Below are 18,282 nucleotides of genomic sequence, written 5' to 3' on the forward strand. Positions count from 1 at the left end.
TCGCAGCTTCTTGCACTCTTCCCCTGTGACACAGACTACCGCTCCCTGCAGGGGTTTTTCGCAGTATATGAATTCCCCCTGGTGCCACAATAGTCTGTCATTCCCCTTGCAGGGATTACCACAACAGCCACCCTGGGTGGATGTCGTTTTCTACGAAACGCTAATTGGCGTGGTTGACGCCCTGTGGTTACTTCCCAGTTGGCTCTGCCGTGAACTGGGTACTGTTCGGGGCTCTTTCCCTCTTACACGGGGGGAAGCCTATTTCAGGTATTATTATCCCTGCTTTAGGGCTGGTAGCAGGTCCATTCTGGTTAGAGTGAATGTTGACCTGCACCTGTATCATACACCCTCAGTATTGCGTGCCTTCGGGTTCCCTGTTGCTGACTAGCGGGTGGATCGCATAGCGGGACTCTGGCTGTTGCCAGATAGGAGGTGTTACAACAGTGTTTGGCCTCCTGTCCCAAATTCCCTGAGGGTCATCACGAGCCCCTCCTGGGGGGGATGGGCGTGTTACTCGTCTGATTACAGACGTTACTACGCCTCCCATTCCTGCGTGGTCGGATTCTTCGGATCCGTAGGTGGTAACTCTGCCTGAAATCAGTATACTTGCTTTCAGGAGTTGTTACCCATCCTACCATGGCTATAGCATGGTTGGTTAATACTATTGCATATTGGGTTGATGCATTTGTAACGTTTTTTCCCCTTCAACACGTCGGGGGTTCAAATGTATTTGGTCGCTCACGTAATATATGCTGTTGTCATAGGTGGAAATGCCTATATTGGATACCAGTCTCCTAACTTTCAGAGTTCCGGCTGCGACTGTATCCTCCGTAATACCCTATGGCTGCGCTCTGGGAATGCAGAGGTGCAGATACCATCTTTAGGGTTGATATTGTTTGGTCCTGACCTTGACAAGATTGTAGTAACATTGGCAGTATTACTAACGACAAGTTTACCGCTTTCAGCTATGCCCACTACAAGGCCTCAGACTAAGTCTGTTAAGTCTTTTTTGTCCTCTGGGTCAGCCTAAAGGTCTGTTTCTTCGTAGACTGTCGGCATCTACAAGGGCCGACATATCCAGTACCGAGCAGGCCTGGACTGCCAGCCGATCCTGCTTCTGAACCTACGGATATCTCTTCAGCCTGACGGGACAGGCCTACAACTGGGAGATACCGATTTTCTCAGTTCGCCCGGTATTAGTGTCAAGTTGCCGCGGCTACGTGGGTAGGAGGGTACGCCCTCTTTACAAGGGCCTTACAGATCCAGAAAGCTATGCAGTTGTTGCGGTAAGCGGAGCTAATTAGGCCATCCCCACTATCTCAGTGAGGGACTGGTTGTTCTGTTTTCTTTCTGGTGCGGTGGCTGAATGGTCCTCTTTGGCCTATTCTCTGTCTCAATTCCCTGAACCAGTTCCTAAAGCTACCTGGGCTCAGGAGGAAATCCCTATGCTCCATCATACGATGTTTGGAACCTGGGGACTTTATGGTATCACTGGATATACAGGACGCGTGCCTACGGGTACTTACAGAGACCTTTCCTCAGCATGGGCTGAGGTTTGCTGTATCACAGCAACACTTACAATTTTTCGGGCTCTACCTGTTGGGACTGTCCTCAGCCCCACAGGGGTTTACCAGCGTTTTGGATTTTCTGACAGTTCTTCTGTTCAGTATATCCCAATGCTCCTGTACCTGGACGGCCTCCTGCTCTTAGCGGGATCACCGGGGTACTTTACGGCCAGGTCAGGATGACTGTGGCTTCTTCAGGGTGCAGACGTTTAATCAACGGGGAAAAAGTCCTCCCTGCATCCCTCTCTGGGTATTCTTCATCTAGGATCCCTGCTGGATTCTCAGAATCTGAGAATTCTTCTGGCGTAAGATGGAATCTCCTCTCTTCCATTAGGAGTACATGGTTGTCTGCGCAGTCGACAGATGTCTTTACACTCTGGGATGCATGGTGGAATGGGCTCAGTTCCATTCCAGGCCTTTCCATAATTGGCTCATCTCCAGATGGAATGAGTTTTTTCTGTCGGATAACTGTTCAAACGATGATGCTCTCTCCGGAGGCAAGTCGGTCCCTGTCCGGGTGGCTATGGCCATCTCGTCCAGGGTTTTCTTTGCTATGGACAGTGTCTGGATCGAATCCTTTTCAGTGCAGTTGGACGTCTGTCGATTCCACCCTGTCAATTAACTTACTCTGGCATAACTCTTGTTTCCCGGTGAACCTGAAAAGGTTCAGTCCGACAGGGTCAGGACAGTGGCTTCCTTTTTAGCAACACTGTTCGTTGGGTGGCAATGACAGGTATGTCACATATTCGGACATAGTCCGAGGGTCTCCTCCCGACCATCTCGGCAGCGTTCATTTCAGGAGCTCTCCATTGGGAAGCGGGAGTCCTCAGCCGTCACGACGTGCATCCCGGGGACTAGTCTCTTCCCCAAGAGAGGTTTCATCTCCTGGTGAGCAGGGGGGGCCCCCCTGAGGTGACCCTCATGGCCTTCTGACTTTATCACACTATGGTGTTACAGTTCAGCTCTGGGGATTCTGAAGCAACCTTCAGCGACTCTTTGTCGGTGAAGTGGTCCTTCCACTTTGTGTACCTGTGTTCTCCGGTCTCCCTTCTTCCTCGAGGTCTTTGGAAGTGTTTTCAATCGAGACGGAGATGCTTTCCTGCTGGTGGCTCCTGATTGCCCCAGATGTCAGGGGTACTTGGATCTTCGGAGCCTCTACATCGATACTCCATCCCTGATGCTTCACTGCCCGGACCTGTTGTCTCAGGGTCCTTGGTTTTGCCTTGGACCTGGGTCGTTTGTCTTTGACTGTGTCCTTACAGTGGTCTTACGGCTTCCCTGGCTTTGTCATCGTTGGAATGATTAGAGCACATGGATCAGCTTTTGCTGGGACCTACCACAAACTGTGGCAGCCATAAATCTTATGGTATTGTACCTGTCGATACAATCCTCCGGTGTCCAGGATTTCCAGATATTCTGGCATTCCTTCCGGCTGGCTTGGGTTTCACACTTGGCCTGGTCTTCCTGACAGTGCGGATCTCTACACTGTCAGTATGGTTAAGATATGGAATTGCTCCACTCTGGTATCCTGTTCATCCTTTGGAGTGTTTTCTTGATTATGCCTCCATTTGTCCTCCCTAGGGACTTCTGGGGAGTAAGTAGTGGTTCTTCGTTACCTCCGGGGACAGTCAATGGAACCGCTGGTTGTGATAGCCATTACATGGTCTATTGCTTAGGCTCTCTCTTTCTCTCAGGGTGTGTATATCAACCAGGAGAGTGTCTGAATTGGGAGCATTCTCATGTGGCTCCCTCTTCTGGAGGGCATCATGTCAGGGTGGGAGTTGCTCTCGCCCTGTGTTGCTTCTTAGTGGTTTTCAGGTTCCATATTATTCTGGAACTTATGGTACGGCCATTCTGTCCCCAGTCCTCTCGGCTGGTGTGGCCTCATTGACTGTGGTCTGGCCTCTTTGGATTTTTGTGATCCGTTCAGGTTCCTTACGGAAATCGGACTCCTTATTGGTGGTCTGAGATTTCTGGTTTTCACAGGAAAGGATGGCCGGCCTATAACCAAATGTTGGCTGGATGGCCCCGTAGGTCTTCCTCAGGGGCCTACCCTCGGCTGTTTTACCTTACTAGGTGGCCACGTGGTCTTCTGTCCACACCTTTTTAAGGTTCTAGGCATTGGTTTCCTTTGCCTCTCAGGATGCTTCCTTTTTGGCGACGGATTCTCCTCTCAGCACAGGAGCGTCCCCACCCTTGGTTGAACTGCTTTGGGACATCCCCAAGGTCAACCCTGTGGACCCCCTATGGACCCTGAAGTAGAAAACAAGAGATATGGTAAGAACTTACCTTTGTTATCTCTGTTTCTACGAAGTCCATAGGGTCCACAGGGCGCCCGCCCTGACGCACCTGGCTTCATATGGGCTGTGTGGCTGGTCACCGGTTTTCCGTCTCCCATTTCGGTGAGTATGGTTATTGAGTGTTCCAGTTTTCTCTCTCTTTTTCTCTCCTCCTCCGGCCTTTGGCTACTTACAAACTGAGGTGCCTCTGGCTTGGGGGTGGGGTTATAGGGAGAGTGGACCCAGTGCATCCTGGGAGCTAAAAGCTTTAACTGCGTGGTGCCCGGATTTGGTTCCCAACCTATACCCCAAGGTCAACCCTGTGGACCCTATGGACTTCGTAGAAACAGAGATAACAAAGGTAAGTTCTTACCATATCTCTTGTTATAGCATTAACCTACTGACTGTATTATTATTATAGCATTAATCTGCTGACTGTATTATTATTATAGCATTAATCTGCTGACTATATTATTATAGCATTAATCTGCTGACTATTATTATTATAGCATTAATCTGCTATTATTATAGCATTAATCTGCTGACTATAGTATTATAGCATTAATCTGATGACTATAGTATTATAGCATTAATCTGATGACTATTATTATTATAGCATTAATCTGCTGACTGTATTATTATAGCATTAATCTGCTGACTGTATTATTATAGCATTAATCTGCTGACTATTATTATTATAGCCTTAATCTGATGACTGTATTATTATTATTATTATTATAGCAATAATCTACTGACTGTATTATTATAGCATTAATCTGCTGACTATTATTATAGCTTTAATCTGATGACTATATTATTATAGCTTTAATCTGATGACTATATTATTATAGCCTTAATCTGATGACTGTATTATTATTATAGCATTAATCTGATGACTATTATTATAGCATTAATCTGCTGACTGTATTATTATAGCATTAATCTGATGACTGTATTATTATAGCATTAATCTGATGACTATTATTATAGCATTAATCTGCTGACTATATTATTATAGCATTAATCTGCTGACTATTATTATTATAACATTAATCTGATGACTATTATAGCATTAATCTGCTGACTATTATTATTATAACATTAATCTGATGACTGTATTATTATAGCATTAATCTGATGACTGTATTATTATTATTATAGCAATAATCTACTGACTGTATTATTATAGCATTAATCTGCTATTATTATAGCATTAATCTGCTATTATTATAGCATTAATCTGATGACTGTATTATTATTATTATTATAGCAATAATCTACTGACTGTATTATTATAGCATTAATCTGCTATTATTATAGCATTAATCTGCTGACTATAGTATTATAGCATTAATCTGCTATTATTATAGCATTAATCTGCTGACTATAGTATTATAGCATTAATCTGCTGACTGTATTATTATAGCATTAATCTGCTGACTGTATTATTATAGCCTTAATCTGCTGACTATAGTATTATAGCATTAATCTGATGACTATTATAGCATTAATCTGCTGACTGTATTATTATTATTATAGCATTAATCTGCTGACTGTATTATTATTATTATTATTATAGCATTAATCTGCTGACTGTATTATTATTATTATAGCATTAATCTGCTGACTGTATTATTATTATTATTATAGCATTAATCTGATGACTGTATTATTATTATTATAGCATTAATCTGCTGACCGTATTATTATTATTATAGCATTAATCTGCTGACTGTATTATTATTATTATAGCATTAATCTGCTGACTGTATTATTATTATTATTATTATAGCATTAATCTGCTGACTGTATTATTATTATAGCATTAATCTGATGACTGTATTATTATTATTATTATAGCATTAATCTGATGACTGTATTATTATTATTATAGCATTAATCTGCTGACCGTATTATTATTATTATTATAGCATTAATCTGCTGACCGTATTATTATTATTATTATTATAGCATTAATCTGCTGACTGTATTATTATTATTATTATAGCATTAATCTGCTGACTGTATTATTATTATTATAGCATTAATCTGCTGACCGTATTATTATTATTATTATTATAGCATTAATCTGCTGACTGTATTATTATTATTATTATAGCATTAATCTGCTGACTGTATTATTATTATTATTATAGCATTAATCTGCTGACTGTATTATTATTATTATAGCATTAATCTGCTGACTGTATTATTATTATTATAGCATTAATCTGCTGACTGTATTATTATTATTATTATAGCATTAATCTGCTGACTGTATTATTATTATTATTATAGCATTAATCTGCTGACTGTATTATTATTATTATTATAGCATTAATCTGCTGACTGTATTATTATTATTATTATAGCATTAATCTGCTGACTGTATTATTATTATTATTATAGCATTAATCTGCTGACTGTATTATTATTATTATTATAGCATTAATCTGATGACTGTATTATTATTATTATTATAGCATTAATCTGCTGACTGTATTATTATTATTATTATAGCATTAATCTGCTGACTGTATTATTATTATTATTATAGCATTAATCTGCTGACTGTATTATTATTATTATAGCATTAATCTGCTGACTGTATTATTATTATTATAGCATTCTACTCAGATCCTGGTTAAAAAACCAACACATATAAGTGTCATACAGATGTGTCCGCTGTCATCTTACACTTACATCGTACACACATCGCAGCAAAGTAGTAAAAAAGTGTCTGCGAACGAGCACATATTTGCTCCCGCAATCAGACATTACATTTGCAGATCGCAGGTGCGGATATAGGCAGCCTGGTGCGGCTAGACGATACGTGTCACTTATATTCCAGTTTTTATGCAGAAATGCAAAACTTTCTGCTCTTCCTGTGTCCTGTATATCATGAAGTGTAATTTGCTTTCTTACAGTGTGATAACTGCGGGACAGATCCTATCCAGGGCATCCGGTGGCACTGCCAGGACTGTCCTCCCCAGGTGGCTGTGGATTTCTGTGATTCCTGCTCTGACTGGTGAGTGTATATATGCGTCTAATCTTCCTGTCACTGATGGCAGAGGCACCGCTGTACTGCTCTGCAGGGAATGCACTGCCACCTAGCTGTACTGCTCTGCAGGGAATGCACTGCTACCTAGCTGTACTGCTCTGCAGGGAATGCACTGCCACCTAGCTGTACTGCTCTGCAGGGAATGCACTGCCACCTAGCTGTACTGCTCTGCAGGGAATGCACTGCCACCTAGCTGTACTGCTCTGCAGGGAATGCACTTTAGCTGTACTGCTCTGCAGGGAATGCACTGCCACCTAGCTGTACTGCTCTGCAGGGAATGCACTGCCACCTAGCTGTACTGCTCTGCAGGGAATGCACTGCCACCTAGCTGTACTGCTCTGCTGGGAATGCACTGCCACCTAGCTGTACTGCTTTGCAGGAAATGCACTGCCACCTAGCTAGCAAGGCACATAGTCCTACCTAGCTGTAGTGTTCTACAGGACACATGCTCCCATCTAGCTGTAATGCTTTGCAGGGCGCGCACACTCCTACCTAGCCGTAGCGTACTGCAGGACACGGACCCCAACTTAGCTGCAGTGCTCTGCCGGATAGGTAATCGCACCTAGCTGTAGCGTTCTGCCTGGCATGCATTTTCGCCTAGCTGTAGCGTTCTGCTGGGAATGCACTGCCACCTAGCTGTACTGCTCTGCTGGGAATGCACTGCCACCTAGCTGTACTGCTCTGCTGGGAATGCACTGCCACCTAGCTGTACTGCTCTGCTGGGAATGCACTGTCACCTAGCTGTACTGCTCTGCTGGAAATGCACTGCCACCTAGCTGTACTGCTCTGCTGGGAATGCACTGCCACCTAGCTGTACTGCTCTGCTGGGAATGCACTGCCACCTAGCTGTACTGCTCTGCTGGAAATGCACTGCCACCTAGCTGTACTGCGCTGCTGGGAATGCACTGCCACCTAGCTGTACTGCGCTGCTGGGAATGCACTGCCACCTAGCTGTACTGCTCTGCTGGGAATGCACTGCCACCTAGCTGTACTGTTCTGCTGGGAATGCACTGCCACCTAGCTGTACTGTTCTGCTGGGAATGCACTGCCACCTAGCTGTACTGTTCTGCTGGGAATGCACTCCCACCTAGCTGTACTGCTCTGCAGGACTACTCTCCCACCTAGCTGTACTGCTCTGCAGGGAATGCACTCCCACCTAGCTGTACTGCTCTGCAGGGAATGCACTCCCACCTAGCTGTACTGCTCTGCATGACAACTCTCCCACCTAGCTTCAGCGCTCTGCTGCGTATGGCATCCTACCTAGCTGTAGTACACTGCAAGGCACATAGTCCTACCTAGCTGTAGTGTTCTACAGGACACATGCTCCCATCTAGCTGTAATGCTTTGCAGGGCGCGCACACTCCTACCTAGCCGTAGCGTACTGCAGGACACGGACCCCAACTTAGCTGCAGTGCTCTGCCGGATAGGTAATCGCACCTAGCTGTAGCGTTCTGCCTGGCATGCACTTTCGCCTAGCTGTAGCGTTCTGCTGGGCATGCACTTCCGCCTAGCTGTAGTGTTCTGCCGGGCATGCACTGCCACCTAGCTGTAGCGTTCTGCTGGGAATGTACTGCCACCTAGCTGTAGCGTTCTGCCGGGCATGCACTTGCACTTCCGCCTAGCTATAGCATTCGGCCGGGCATGCACTTCCGCCTAGCTGTAGCGTTCGGCCGGGCATGCACTTCCGCCTAGCTGTAGCGTTCGGCCGGGCATGCACTTCCGCCTAGCTGTAGCGTTCGGCCGGGCATGCACTTCCGCCTAGCTGTAGCGTTCGGCCGGGCATGCACTTCCGCCTAGCTGTAGCGTTCGGCCGGGCATGCACTTCCGCCTAGCTGTAGCGTTCGGCCGGGCATGCACTTCCGCCTAGCTGTAGCGTTCGGCCGGGCATGCACTTCCGCCTAGCTGTAGCGTTCGGCCGGGCATGCACTTCCGCCTAGCTGTAGCGTTCGGCCGGGCATGCACTTCCGCCTAGCTGTAGCGTTCGGCCGGGCATGCACTTCCGCCTAGCTGTAGCGTTCGGCCGGGCATGCACTTCCGCCTAGCTGTAGCGTTCGGCCGGGCATGCACTTCCGCCTAGCTGTAGCGTTCGGCCGGGCATGCACTTCCGCCTAGCTGTAGCGTTCGGCCGGGCATGCACTTCCGCCTAGCTGTAGCGGTCGGCCGGGCATGCACTTCCGCCTAGCTGTAGCGTTTGGCCGGGCATGCACTTCCGCCTAGCTGTAGCGTTTGGCCGGGCATGCACTTCCGCCTAGCTGTAGCGTTTGGCCGGGCATGCACTTCCGCCTAGCTGTAGCGTTTGGCCGGGCATGCACTTCCGCCTAGCTGTAGCGTTCGGCCGGGCATGCACTTCCGCCTAGCTGTAGCGTTCGGCCGGGCATGCACTTCCGCCTAGCTGTAGCGTTTGGCCGGGCATGCACTTCCGCCTAGCTGTAGCGTTTGGCCGGGCATGCACTTCCGCCTAGCTGTAGCGTTTGGCCGGGCATGCACTTCCGCCTAGCTGTAGCGTTTGGCCGGGCATGCACTTCCGCCTAGCTGTAGCGTTTGGCCGGGCATGCACTTCCGCCTAGCTGTAGCGTTCGGCCGGGCATGCACTTCCGCCTAGCTGTAGCATTCGGCCGGGCATGCACTTCCGCCTAGCTGTAGCATTCGGCCGGGCATGCACTTCCGCCTAGCTGTAGCGTTCGGCCGGGCATGCACTGCCACCTAGCTGTAGCGTTCTGCAGGACTTGCCCTCCCGCCTAGCTGTAATGCTCTGCAGCTATCAGACTCCTGTATACTCATGTTTGTACAGCCCACCTGCATTGTGTCCCCTTATTTACAGTCCCAAACACAGTGTTTTATAACTTCCCAGCCTCATATATACTACATGGGAAAACTGGTTGCACTGAGTAAATCACTAATGTTAATGCTTATTGATGATGATGATAAAGCATATTGTAGCCTTGTAATTATGCATTATGGTAATGTGACCACTGGGGGGCACTGTTGCATTGGGGGCTATGGGCTTTGTTAGGCTTCAGATAGAATAATCCTGTTCTGCCCTGGATGCCATCACCGCCTGCGTCGCTCTAATAACACCAGTAATTATTGTCTCTGTATTATATGTTCTTGCAGTTTATATGAAACACAAACTCACAAAGAGGATCACCACCTGGAGCCAGTGTATAACGCAGAGACATTCCTGGACCGAGATTACTGCCTGCCGCACAGCACCAGTTATAATTACCTGGACCCAAACTATTTCCCAGCAAACAGATGACGTGACCTGGCCAAGCCACCAGCTCCGGTAATCTCTCCAGAAAGGCTAGCAGAGCAGTCCACTCCGTTTCCAGAAGACGCGTCCCCTTCTCTGTCATCCTGCTCACAGCATGACACCTGCGCGGCAGCGCCGACATCCGAACGCCTCCGCAAAGAACAGCAGCAGAACATTCCACTGGGGGGTTGTCCGCTACCTACAGTAACCTACCAGGACAATAATTCACAACGCAGAACTGCGGCGCACGTTACAGACGTTATTTTCCAAAGGCTTCCGAGAATTGGTCAAAATGTGAACTATTTATATTAAATCCGGTTTACTAGCTTGTTGCAGTTTGGTGGAATAATCCATTTTCAGTTTTATTTTTTTTCCTTTTGCACAGAAACGGACGTTTTGAGAAAGTTTTAACCAATCACAGTGTTTGCATACAGGACGCTATTGTTCAAAGACACAAACGTAAAAAAAAAACATGTTACTTACCCACGTTTGGATTGATTCCGGTCCCCGCTTGACGGTGAGCTGCTTTTTAAATAAAAAAAACAAAACATTTAACTACAATCAAGCACTACAGATCGGGGGTCTGTGGCGGCTTCCTTAACCAGCTCGTGGTGTCGCGCGTGAACGTCAAAAGATTTTCACTCAGATATATTTTTTAAATGTAACGTTCAGATGATCATGTGATGTGTAAAAAGAAAAAAGAAAAAACAAAAAAATTAATAATGGTGAAAAAGTGCCACTTGTAGTAACCGTGTAAAGTCTAACACTTCAAAGCTTTCGTAGGTCCTTCCTAGGAGAAGAATAAACGCTGAGCAGCCTCGGCGCGTTGGATTGCAGGCCGCCGAGGAAGACAAAACTGCCTATTGTAAATCCTCTGTGTATTGTAACGCCTCTCTTTTTTGTAGTCCCATGAAATCCATAAAAAGATTGTATTTTTATTAATATTTAAGCAAGTGGTTACATAGCTCTATGCGGTCAGATAGACGTGGTCACGTGCTCTTTTATATTCTACACCCCGGCGTAGCGCGCTCTCTGCCAGCGGGATGGAGGAACGTGACGGAACTCTCCAGCGAGGAAAGAGTTAGACATTTTTTTCTATGTTTGTTTTTTTTTTTTTAGTTTTTGGTTTTGTTTCGTTCCCTTCTCTATGTAAACAGTATGTTCTTAAATCCGCTGTCAGGAGGACTGTACAAATAAACTGTGTGGGTACTATTCGTTTGTATGATTGTACGCAAAATTCTCATTTTTGTTGTCTCAGTATTTCGCCCAGGTACAATGGGAACGGTGGATTGGGGGGGGAATAAATCACAAACATTCAATAAATATTCATACCAGAACGTATATTTTATTTGTGTAGTGGCAGCAACACTGTCCTTACATAATGTGCATTTATTTTTATTTATTTTTTTTAAATATATATTTCATTTTTTTTTTTTTTTTTTACAAATGGTTGTCATTAACTGTTACATACGGTCTCTTGGTTTGGTCATGCACGTTTTTTTTTAATGCTGTGAAACTCTGCGAGGAGTTGACAAAACCTTCACTGCAATATCGATGATGTCAGCGAGATAAAACTGCGAATGCTGAGTATCCCCGGCAGATAGCAATGTACAAATGCTGTATAAAAAGAGCGCGCAGGACGTACAGGAACCTGATGTATTGATACTTTGGCAGAATAATCTATAGCGCTAACTGCAGGCTTGTCTCACCATCTGGCTGATATGCTATCGCTCATCACTTTATCTGATTGGTCTAGTCACGGAAGAGATATATATACACACAATGAACTGAAATGAATGTGACGTTTGTTAGACATCAACTAGAGAAGAGGTAGGCAGTCTCTGGCACTCCAGCTGCTGTGGAACTATATATCCCAGCATGACCTGCCACAGTTTTAGCATGCCCTAACAGCAAAGCTGTGACAGAGACTGCTGGGATGTGTAGTTCTGCAGCCGCTGGAGGGGCCACAGGTTTCCTGCCCCCTGTTCTAGAGAAGTGGTTCTCAACTCTGGCCCTCAAGTACCACCAGCAGGTCATGTTTTGGAAATACATGAGGATTGGAGTAGAGCAGAGGTTCTCAAACTTTGTCCTCAGGGCCCCACCCAGGTCACCCAGCAGGAGCACAGGTGTATTCATTACTCACTAACACATTTTAAAAGATCCACAGGTGGAGTTAATTATTTCACTTGTGACTCTGTGAGGAGACCTGGAAAACATGCACTGTGTGGGGTCCTGTGGATGGCGTTTGAGAACCTGTGGCGTAGAGACCCCCTGCTCTAGAGGAACTTATCACACTTATTTATCAAGCAATTTTATTCTATCTACAAAACATCGCTGCCTTCGAGTGCTGTATTATTGTCATCAGGGCAGAGACTATTGTCCCTATTTATTCTAATGGTGTGCCTTAGAGTATGTGTGTGTGTATATATATATATATTTATTATGTATGTGTTTTTTTATTATTTATCTGAGTGCATAGAATTATAAAGTGAACCTGGACCAAATACGTAGAAATTCATGTCTGTCTGTGATTGGTCGGATCCACACCTCTTTATATGTTGATAAATTTCGCAGAGGTACATTGGGACCATCTGCGATGTTTTAAAGCTAATTGTCAGCGTTTTGCCCACAGAATTTAAAAGCGAAATAGTATTAAGTACAAAGAAACACTACTGTATATACTCGAGTATAAGTCGACCCGAATATAAGCCGAGGTACCTACTTTTACCCAAAAAACCTGGGAAAACTTACTGACTCGAGTATAAGCCTAGTGTGGGAAATGGCAGCAGCTGGTAGTGCCCCCAGTAGTAATCCCTCCTGGTAGTGCCCCCAGTGGTAATCCCCCCTTTCAGTGCCTCCAGTAGTAATCCCCCCCCCTGGTAGTACCCCCAGTAGTAATCCCCCCTTTCAGTGCCTCCAGTAGTAATCCCCCCCCGGTAGTACCCCCAGTAGTAATCCCCCCTTTTAGTGCCCCCTGTAGTAATCCCCCACTGGTAGTGCCCCCTGTAGTAATCCCCCCCTGGTAGTTCCCCCAGTGGTAATCCCCCCTTTTAGTGCCCCCTGTAGTAATCCCTCCCCTTATAGTTCCCCTAGTGGTAATCCCCCCTTTTAGTGCCCCCTGTAGTAATCGCCCCCTGATAATACCCCTTGGTAGTGCCCCCTGTAGTAATCGCCCCCTGGTAGTGCCCCCTGTAGTCATCGCCCCCTGTAGTCCCCCCCCCCCCCCCCAGTAGAGACGTGAAAATAAAAAAAAATAAACACTTACCTTAAACTCCCGCTCATGGTCCCGCCGCTGTCCGCTCCTCCGGCCGCTTTGCATGGGAGAGACGTCGTCATGACGGCGTGTCTCCCATCACCCACTGTGGGAGCCGGAAGATGGCTCCCGCAGTGGGAGCAGCAGCAGCCGCTGAGAGTCTGACAGACTCTCAGCGGCTGCTGATTACAGCAAACACACAGCTGCCGGGGCCGGCGGCTGTGTGTTTGGCAGTGTGTAGCGCTGACTGAACTCCGTCCGGTCAGCACTACACTTGACTCGAGTATAAGCCGAGGGGGCACTTTTTCAGCACATTTTTTGTGCTGAAAAACTCGGCTTATACTCGAGTATATACGGTAATTTGGGGTATAACAGTATCGCTGCTTCAAATTCTGCGGGCAAAACGATGACCATTAGCTTTGGAAAGTCGCCATTTAGTAAGTAAATCCTCTGGACTTTTGACGCACCTGCTTCCATCGCCAACCCTCATGTGACTATGAGCCAGATTCATTACGGAACACACCTGCAACAGCGTATGCAGATCGGTCGATGGTGCGTACTGCAGTGCACGTGCGTGAGTTAGCATCGCAATCACCCACACAGAAAGAAAGCCATCGCAGAGTGAGTGAGGGGACGTCAGCGTATGGGGGGTGACAGGAGTAGTCGGGGAAACGCAGGTGTGCCCGTCTGAACGCCATTGCATGGGGCGTGCGTAAATTAGCCACTGCAACGGCATACGCAGCGAGTACTCACTTCGTGCGACGAGGTTAGCAATCTCTGAGTAAGGTCAGACCTGCTGTAATTGTGCGTGAGGGGCCGATGTTACTCCATGTTCCCGATGTGTACGCAGGACTGCAAGGTATTACGGATCCGTGAAAGCGCTAGTGGGCGTCTCTATAATAGCTATGCAATTGCAGTCATTAGCATATTTTCCCTGCAGACCTGCGTGCGTAATATCAGATGCGATTCGTAGTAAATCAGGCCCTATGTCCTTGTGGAAAGTGTGTATACAGTCTCCTGAGTATAGGAAAACACTAGATAAGCTGATATATATATATATATACATATACACACACACAGATGTGTCCTCATAACCTAGCGTCTATACGCCATACAGTATAAACGCACAGCACGACTGAGCCACAGGTGTAGAGTTCCTATTTGCAAACGTGACAAAATACCACTCGCAGTGTACTGCAGACGCCGGGCTGCGACTTTACCAGCACGAGAATTTGTTTTAAACACGTACAAAGCCGTAGATGAAGCGCCATCGGAACATGGCGTGGCCGAAAGCCGTGGCCGATGCATTGCTAGCAAAGTTGATTTGTCGCTTTCAGTGGTTTTGTGCCAAGAAGGGGCTGTTTGGCGCGACTGAAGCCGCGGTCTATGAGGACACGTCTGTACGTTTTCTATCTTTTTATTCATGTATCGGTTTCTCAGGAGACCCCTTGTCAGTAAGGAGCAGCTCTGCTCAAGGTCTCCACCCAGCCACTCTGCAGGACACCCCATGGACAAAACAAACGTTTGGCTCTAAGGTAAGCAGTCCCTTTTTTTTTGAGGGACTAGACACCTTCGTCCCAGAGGAGCAGAACGGTTTCAGTTTTTGCTCAAATCTATTTTTGGTCCAGAAACTGACCGGTTCCCTTCAACTCGGTATGGACCTGAAATCCCTCAACGTCCTGTTGAGTGTGGAGTACTTGCATGTTCTACTCTGGGAAGGACACCAGTGCTTACCCAGGTTTGCAGTTCAGTCCCATCTGTTTTGCTACAAGTCCTGCCCTTCACGTTGGCTGCAGTGCCGAGTATTTACTCACTGGTTGTATTCTAATCTCACAAACTCCAACCTCTGTCGGAGGATGTTCCGGCCTCTTCTGTTAGATGCCCATCAGCAGACATGATGCTCTCCCTACAGATACTAGCACTGTCTCCTTTGTATGAGGTCTGTGCCCACCTCCGAGGCAGGACAATGCGGACGTACCAGAACCAGCTGATTTCTAAGTGGGACAGTTATCACCAGCAAATGACCAGACAATGTCCCCAGGGCTGCACCTGGTGTCTGAAGAGCGACAATCTCAGCTAGGGTCACCCATTTTCCATCTGGGACTTGGTGATGGCGAACACCAGCCTGCAAGGTGTTGGGCCATCGCTCGTCAGCCCTCGTTCTTTGTATTCCAGAGACGTCAAATCTCCCAATCAACACGTTTTTATTATTATTTGTGCACTGTGGGCCCACTATAAAGTTGAGGCCAAAAGCAAAACAAAGGAGTGACTTTGCGCGTTGGCAAAACCATGCTGCGCTGTAGGCGGGGCAGATGTAAAATGTGCAGAGGGATTGAGATTTGGGAGGGGGATAGGTAGAGTCTGACATTTTGATGGCTCTATCAATGATATTGGTGATAACGGGGCATCATCCCACCTACAGTGGGGAAGTAGTTGCTGGTTACAGCGAGTTGCGTCATCACCTTTGGCATGTAATATCGCCGTAAATATTATGATGGCAGCTCATCCGGCTCTGTGCCTTGTATTAATACAATACAAGCCCAAACTTTGCCCATCACTACAGGGTACATAACAAATCTGATCATTTCTAATTTAGCAACTTATCGAGTCTGTGTGTGTTTATGTATGTATATGGGCCGTATTCAATTAGTGGCGAAAAGCCGCAGTCGGGGAAAAATGTATTGTCAATTTTTGCCTGGTCGGAACTTATCTCCAAATTCAATTCCAGCCGGAATTCGCCTAAGCGGAAACTCAATGCAATTTAATAGATGAAAAAGATTCGCCTAAGAATAGCAGGTGAAAAGAATCTTTATTTGGGGGGTGCAAAGCTGGGGAACCACCCAGAACCCTTGGGACAGTCCCCCAAAGGACAAATCTGTGGGAACCTTAAAAAAAAAAAAAAAAAAAGTACTTTCATTTTTGGGGCAAAGAAGTAAAAAGTGGGGGGACAGCATAAAAACTAGCAAAATAGACTTCTGGGGGGTCTGTGAGGATGGCTCAGGTGTTTTTGGGATTGGTGCATGTAGCAGGTGTGTTTTTGACACTTTATAAAAGTTCACTATAGAGACATAAATATATGGTGTCACCCATTTTCAAGTACCCAAATTTCACTGGATTACTTATTGTCACCAAACAATACAGCTTTCTGCCATTCTTCACCACTTTTACATAGACACTAATAAGAAGCTATTTAAACTATTTAAGTACCACAAACCTTTTTATTAGGGGTATTATTACACCTCTGCATTGATCCCCTATGTTAGTGCATCTTTTTCTGGGGTACAGACTGATTTCCCCAATTCTGACAGTACTTTCCGCCTGTTCCGCATTCGCCACTGTCCGTTTTCGTGTGGTTTTGAATAATTGGGCGAATAGCGGGGACACGCGCGAAAAGTTTTCGCCTCTGATACAGGCGAAACCTTTCCGACTTTTCTCCTCTAATTGAATACGGGCCTATATATAGATATACAGTCAGGTCCATAAATATTGGGACATTGACAGAATTTTCAGATTTTGGCCTCTACTCACCACCACAATGGCTTTGAAATGAAACAAACAAGATGTGCTTTACCTGCAGACTTTCAGATTTAATTTGAGGGTAATTTCATCCAAATCAGGTGAACGGTGTAGGAATTACAACGGTTTCTATATGTGCCTCCCACTTTTTAAGGGGCCACAAGTAATGGGACTATCAACTCAAAAGCTATTTCATGGACAGGTGTGGGCTATTCCCTCGTTATTTCATTATCAATTAAGCAGGTAAAAGGTCTGGAGTTGATTCTAGGTGTGACATTTGCATTTGGATTCAGTTGCTGTCGACTCTCAATATGAGATCCAAAGAGCTGTCACTATCAGTGAAGCAAGCCATCATTAGGCTGAAAAATCAAAACAAACCCATCAGAGAGATAGCAAAAACATTAGGTGTGGCCAAATCAACTATTTGGAACATTCTTAAAAAGAAAGAATGCACCAGAGAGCTCAGCAACACCAAAAGACCCGGAAGACCACGGAAAACAACTGTGGTCAATGACAGAAGAATTATTTCCTTGGTGACGAAAAACCCCTTCACAACAGTTGGCCAAATCAAGAACACTCTCCAGGAGGTAGGTGTATATGTGTCAAAGTCAACAATCAAGAGAAGACTTCACAAGAGTGAATATAGAGGGTTTACCACAAGATGCAAACCATTGTTGAGCCACAAAAACAGGAAGACCAGATTAGAGTTTGCCAAACAACATCTAAAAAAAGCCATTACAGTTCTGGAACAACATCCTATTGACAGATGAGACAAAGATCAACTTGTACCAGAGTGATGGGAAGAGAAGAGAAGGAAAGGAACTGCTCATGATCCAAAACATACCACCTCATCAGTGAAGCATGGTAGTGTCATGGCGTGGGCATGTATGGCTGCCAATGGAACTGGTTCCCTTGTATTTATTGATGATGTGTTTCGGGCAATATTATATGCTCATATTCAGTCAAATGCTTCAGAACTCATTGGACGGCGCTTCACAGTGCAGATGGACAATGACCCGAAGCATACTGCAAAAGCAACCAAAGAGTTTTGTAAGGCTAAAAAGTGGAATGTTATGCAATGGCCAAGTCAATCCCCTGACCTGAATCCGATTGAGCATGCATTTCACTTGCTGAAGACAAAACTGAAGGGAAAATGCCCCAAGAACAAGCAGGAACTGAAGACATTTGCAGTAGAGGCCTGGCAGAGCATCACCAGGGATGAAACCCAGCGTCTGGTGATGTCTATGCGTTCCAGACTTCAGGCTGTAATTGCCTGCAAAGGATCTGCAACAAAGTATTAAAAAGTGAAAGTTAGATTCAGGATTGTTTAGTTTGTCCCATTACTTTTGGCCCCT

The 18,282-nt window shown here is 45.8% G+C and overlaps 1 protein-coding gene across 4 annotated transcripts in view; it reads left to right on the forward strand.

Annotated features, from left to right (window-relative positions):
* The window catches only part of ZZZ3 (zinc finger ZZ-type containing 3), a 101,189-nt gene extending 89,819 nt beyond the window's left edge, over positions 1 to 11,370 (forward strand). For all 4 annotated transcript variants that reach the window (XM_088450090.1, XM_088450091.1, XM_088450092.1 and 1 more), the window contains exons 11-12: positions 6,772 to 6,872; positions 10,020 to 11,370. In XM_088450090.1, the coding sequence (XP_088306216.1) occupies positions 6,772 to 6,872; positions 10,020 to 10,164 (246 nt within the window). In that variant the 3' untranslated portion in view covers positions 10,165 to 11,370. The remainder of the gene's footprint in view (positions 1 to 6,771; positions 6,873 to 10,019) is intronic.
* The last annotated feature ends 6,912 nt before the right edge of the window (positions 11,371 to 18,282 follow it).

Source organism: Taudactylus pleione, unplaced genomic scaffold (genome assembly GCF_031769625.1).
Source record: "Taudactylus pleione unplaced genomic scaffold, aTauple2 ptg000506l, whole genome shotgun sequence".
NCBI lineage: Eukaryota > Metazoa > Chordata > Amphibia > Anura > Myobatrachidae > Taudactylus > Taudactylus pleione.